At 51.2% G+C, this 5,358-nt stretch overlaps 1 protein-coding gene across 1 annotated transcript in view; it reads left to right on the forward strand.

Moving 5' to 3' along the window:
- Positions 1-5,026, forward strand: part of PIAS4 (protein inhibitor of activated STAT, 4) — a 19,271-nt gene extending 14,245 nt beyond the window's left edge. The window contains exons 9-10 of the mRNA XM_009323320.1: positions 3,606-3,736; positions 4,685-5,026. Of these exons, the coding sequence (XP_009321595.1) occupies positions 3,606-3,736; positions 4,685-4,890 (337 nt within the window). The 3' untranslated portion in view covers positions 4,891-5,026. The remainder of the gene's footprint in view (positions 1-3,605; positions 3,737-4,684) is intronic.
- The last annotated feature ends 332 nt before the right edge of the window (positions 5,027-5,358 follow it).

Here is a 5,358-nt window from a genome sequence, read left to right on the forward strand (position 1 = left end):
GAGTGAGCAGCGTGCAATTGCTCACCCCCCACCGGCCGATGCCCAGCCAGTCCCCGAGCAGCGGCCCCCCCGGCCAGCTTCCCCCAGTTTCTGTACTGGGCATGACGTCACATGGTATGGAATGTCCCTCTGGCCAGTTGGGGTCAGCTGTCCTGGCTGTGCCCCCTCCTGGCTTCTTGTGCACCCCCAGCCTGCTCAGTCGGTAGAGCATGGGGAGCTGAAAGTCCTTGACCTAGTGTGAGCACTGCTCAGCAATAACTAAAACATGGGTGTGTTATCAACATTATTCTCATCCTAAATCCAAAACACAGCACTGTACCAGCTACTAGGAAGAAAATTAACTCCATCCCTGCTGAAACCAGGACACATGCTGCGTGGAATAAACCACTTTATAAGCACCCGATAAGGTGATTTTTGATAGGAAACATCTTCCTGTTTTCTTGTTGGTGTGAGGTGCTCCTCAGCTCACAAGCAATTCTTGGCACGCTGTAAATTTGATTGGGGGATCTTCTCTGCCAGCTCTTAAACTGAACGTCGTGCAACATATAGCCTCGAGATAGAGGTACAAATGCAGTATTTGGAAAGATTTTTGTACAGTCTGTGTGACTGTTCCAGTGCAGTTTCTGCGGCCAATGTGGATATCTTAGTATCAGGGATGGGAAGGATGCCTCAGTAGGGACTATTTCTGTGTTTTGCATGTCTGGGGGTTGGGGAAAGCAGGCGGTTCAAATCCACTGGAGGGACAGAATTAAAATGCTTTGGATATATTGTCCAGGCTGGAGATTTTGTGGGTCTACCTGGGCCTCCCGCCCTGGTTCCTCTGGGGACACCCAGTGGTGGTTGGTCCCTGCCAGCAGGCTGAACCTGTGCAGCAGGACCTTGGGGTGCTCAGGGGGCCCCGGGGGCTCCCTGCTGGGGGTCACCAGCCCCCTTGGTGCGGGAGGGGACACTGGTGCGCTTGTCAGGCAAATGGGGTACGCTGGGAGGGAACCGGCTTTTGGTACAGCACTTTTAGAGTGGGTTTGTGAAGGGCAGGCCACAAAGTTTTGCCCCAGCCGTGCGTTTGGGTCTGGCTGCCATCCTGGGGCTGCTGCCTGCCCCGTAGCAGGCAAGTGGGACAGAGCCACACCAGCATCCCCATTCTCAGCGTTCCCAGCGAGGCAGCCCCTGTCTCTTCTGCACGAGGGATGTTCTCTTTCTACTGTCTCGTTTTGAATGTGGCATAGTTGGAGTAGTGCTGTAAAAGCACAGGAGGGAATTAAAGCAAAGTAAATTCCAAGCAGCATTTGGAAAAGAGTGAGGCAAGAAATGCATGCCCCGAGCCCTGCCAAGAGTTCTCCGGCCATGAAGTGGGGAAAGGTTGCTTTAGACTTGGCATTCAACTTGTCATCTGGTTTTCAGTCCGTATGGGAATGGTGTTTCCCGTATCTCTGGACTAGAGTTAGTTTTGCTCTGTCTTTTTACCAAGGAGAAGAGCAGAGGGCTCACCATAAGCCAGGAGAGCTGGAGTGCTGCAGATCAGCAGTACAAGAACACTTCGGAGGTGATGCTCGTATGTCTGAGTGAGGTTTGATACTGGAAAGCTCAAAAATGCAGCTGCTGTGCCAAGAGTATTACTCTAAAAAACAGGAGATCTCCCTCTCCCCGTTGCAGACCTGGCAGATGGAGTCCTATATGCAAACTGCAGAACGAGCTAGGCTGACAGCGGGGGCCACCTGAGGCAAGCCAGAAAGCTGGCGACGATGCTTGTCAGCTCCAGAAATACGGGTTCCAGAGGCTATCTCTAGAGAAGAGCACAATAAATTGCCTGGCTTTTTTCCAGGAGTAAAGGAAGGAACAAGGAGTGAATTAATGCGAACAGTGATCTCCACCCACCCCCCAGATGAAGCTTTGTTGCCTCAGAACGCAGGGAGCCTGTTTTATGGGCTGGGACCACTGACTTCCGTAGTGGTGCTAGCCAAGCTGAGAGCAACCCTGAGGACTGGTGGAGCAAGATGCATGGTTCTTGGCTTCTGGAAAATGATCTCCACCCTCATGGCTTGTATAATTGGCCTCTAACGCAGATTCCCTCAAAAGTAGGGAGAGTTTAGAGAGAAATTGTTGCAAGGTGCATCCAGCTCCCTTGGCACACAAGGCAGTGAAGCGAGCAGACGAGTCTCAGCCTGGGTGGTATATTCCCAGGGCCAGGCTGATGATATTCCGAGTGTTGCTGTGTTTGTAGGTACTGATTTGATCCAGGAGTTGTGGCTTTTTAGGCAGTCTGAAGCAGCCTAGGCGTAGATAACCTGTTTGCTTTGTCCTCTGGCCAACACCGACAGGAAAATCCAGTTCCTTTGAGATCTCTAACAAGGCTGCTGAGACCGAAGGGGAAGGTACGAGGGGTTGGACTGTGGAACCTCCACAGGTCAGCAGTGCACGTGTCCCTCCTGGACGAGGAGGAGATCGTCGCTGGTGAAGGCTCAGCAGATTTCTTTGTCCCTGCTCTGCAGTGCTCAAGGCTGGGTTTCAGTGCTGGTTCTGTTGGATGAAGGTAGTCTTCAGACCTCCCCGAAAGTAAGCTAGAGGGAACCCGGCAGTCACAGCTGGATGATGTTAGTCAAAAAAGGGGCGTAGGCTCCTGAGGAGGTAGGTGGTTGGTCCAGTCTAAGATCCTCTGGGCCTTGTCAGCTTTTTTGGAATTGCAGCCTTGGTGGTTGCTCTGCTGGATGACAGGACCGTCTGTGGAAACGCGTTTCCTACTCGAGCTGGGAGAAAGCAGAAACTTTCTCCCACTAGCGTGGCACAGATAGTTTTCTTGAGCTTGTAAGATTTTGCTATTAGCTCTCCTTTGCACTGAAGGCAAATGCTCACGTCCAGGAGCGAATAAGGCCTTGGAGAACGGTGGTTCCAATAGTGTGTCCAAATAAACATCAGAATGGTGGGACGTACCAGAATAAAGCACGTACCCGGTTTCTGAGGCACAGTGAGCCAGAGTAAGGGCCTCATTCTGGTTAGAGTCTTTGCAGCGGGAGGTGGCTGACATCGAGGTATCTACACTGGGTGTATTTTCAGTGGTGAATATGGGGGGGGGGTGTGTGTTCTGTTGCAGGAGGCTGCATATATTGTTTTGGTGGCTGCTGTGGAGGCTTTGGGAAATAAAAATAGGAAGGAAGTGAAGTGCTGCTTGTTGGATTGCTTATTTCCTAATGTCGTAGGATATTCTGTCTTTTGCTAATGCCTTGGTGTGAATGTACCTGCACCAGCCCTGACATAGCTCTAGATGGGGCATCGGGCGTCTGTCTGGAAGCGGTCCCACAGGCTTGGGAAACTGGGTGAAGAGGCAAGACCGTCTTCTAATTGCACATAATTAAAATGTTAGTTCATGGTTTAGGTACGTTGTCAGAAAGGACTGGGATGGTTTGCACTGTCAGAACCTGTACTTGGTTTATGGGAAATAAAGCAAGCCCTTGACTGCACGGGCTATCTGTTTGGCAGGCTTCTGCTAACGCCAAACTTCTTTTCACCTTAAACAGCCCTAAATTTAAGATCCAGGTTGATGGCCCATCGCTAAATGCATTCTGCCGATTGCCTCGAGCTTAATAGATGGCATCTTTTCTCCTGTCCAGGCTCCTGTCAAAGATCCTGACAGAATGTGAAGATGCAGATGAAATAGAGTACCTGGTGGATGGCTCCTGGTGTCCCATCAGAGCTGAGAAAGAGCGGAGCTGCAGCCCTCAGTGTCCAATATTAGTTCTAGGTGAGTATCTATGGGGCTAAAGACTTTAAGTTACTGTAGGAAGTGTGCACAAATTGCAGAACTAGAGTTCCCCAGCTGGCTTGGGAAAAGCTGTGTGATCCCTTAACGTGAGCTTGGCTCTTGGAGAGCTTCCTCTGGATAGCCCCTTCGTTTTCAGCCTCTCCAGAAATGAACAGCATCGCCAGGGTGCATCGCATCGCATCCCTGCGGAGGAGGGCCCAGCCCAAACGGGGCTATTCAGCAAAGCTGGGTTGTTGCCAGTGTGGCATTGAACAAGTTTGTCGGTGTATGCGCCTCTGCAACGGCCCCTGGAACGTCATCGGCAAGGCCAGCCCGCAGCAGCGCTGTACTTCTTTTGTGGGAAAAGAAGATTTTTTGAGTAGAAGGGCTGGCTGGCTGGGGCAGCCCGCACGAGGCCGGGTCCTCTCGCAGCGGTGATGTCTACTGACGGGGTTGGCAGTGGTTTTGTGTGGCTTCTTGCTTCGGCTGAGCCGGTTCCCGGTTCTCAGGCAGATGCCTTCCAAGCGGGTGGTGCAGGTGCCGTTGGGCGCTGTAGCAAGTTCCGACCCCAGAGGGAGCGTCAGGTTTGTGGCACCGGCTCTTTTTTTAGGCAGCTGCTTAAGTGGAGTTTGTTCCATGCACCCCCTTGCCTTTGAGACTCGACGTTAGGAAGCATTTCTTTACAGGTTTCCCGGAGAGGCGGTCGATGCCCCGAGCCTGTCAGTGTCGAAGAGGCATTTGGACAGTGCCCTTAAGAACATGCTTTAACTTTTGGTCAGCCCCGGAGCGGTCAGGCAGTTGGACTAGATGGTCGTTGTAGGTCCCTTCCAACCGAAATATTCTAGTCTAAGTACCGCACAGCCGTGAGAGACTGAGAGCGTTGGAGCATCCCCTCAGCTGGGCGTGAAGTGTCTTAATTAATCCTCTCTCTTCCCCCACCTCTTTCAGGTTCTTCAGATGTGAACGGGCTGTTGCCCACTCCTAACGGTAACGGTGAGAACGGCAAGCCCACTGCTGACGTTGTGGATTTAACACTGGACAGCTCATCATCGGAGGAAGAGGAGGAGGAAGATGAGGAGGAAGATGACGATGATGAGGGACCCCAACCAAAACGACGCTGCTCTTACGAGAAAGGTTTAGTTTCTGCCTGCTGACTGCGGAAGCAGCTCTGAATCTCAGAATGGACAGACTTGAATACTCTGGTGCTTATTAAACTGGAGGAGGGGGAGAACGTCCTCTCCCACCTCATCTCCCTTCCTCCCTGATCTCCTTTGACTTTCCTGTTCCAAATTAATCATTAAAACAAGAGAAAAAAAAAGCAAACAAAACAAAAAAACAAAACACAAACAAACAAAAACCATTGAGCTGCTTCTTGGTTGGAAAACTACCCCACTCAAAGCCTGACCCTGAACTGGAGTCTGAAGTAAGGAAAGTGTCTTAAGCCAGGCAGTCAGAATCCACGGCTCGCTGGTCTCTGCTGCCCTTCACCAGGACGGTTTGAATCGGTGGAGTTCACCTGCAGATCTACAGGACATCTAACTCCCGTGCATCTCCAAAGCTGTGTGCATTTTTATTGTCTTGTTAAATAACCATTCCTTAATTAATCTAAAGTTTTTACTGGA

The sequence above is a fragment of the Pygoscelis adeliae genome, unplaced genomic scaffold (genome assembly GCF_000699105.1).
Source record: "Pygoscelis adeliae isolate BGI_AS28 unplaced genomic scaffold, ASM69910v1 Scaffold590, whole genome shotgun sequence".
Taxonomy (NCBI): Eukaryota; Metazoa; Chordata; class Aves; order Sphenisciformes; family Spheniscidae; genus Pygoscelis; species Pygoscelis adeliae.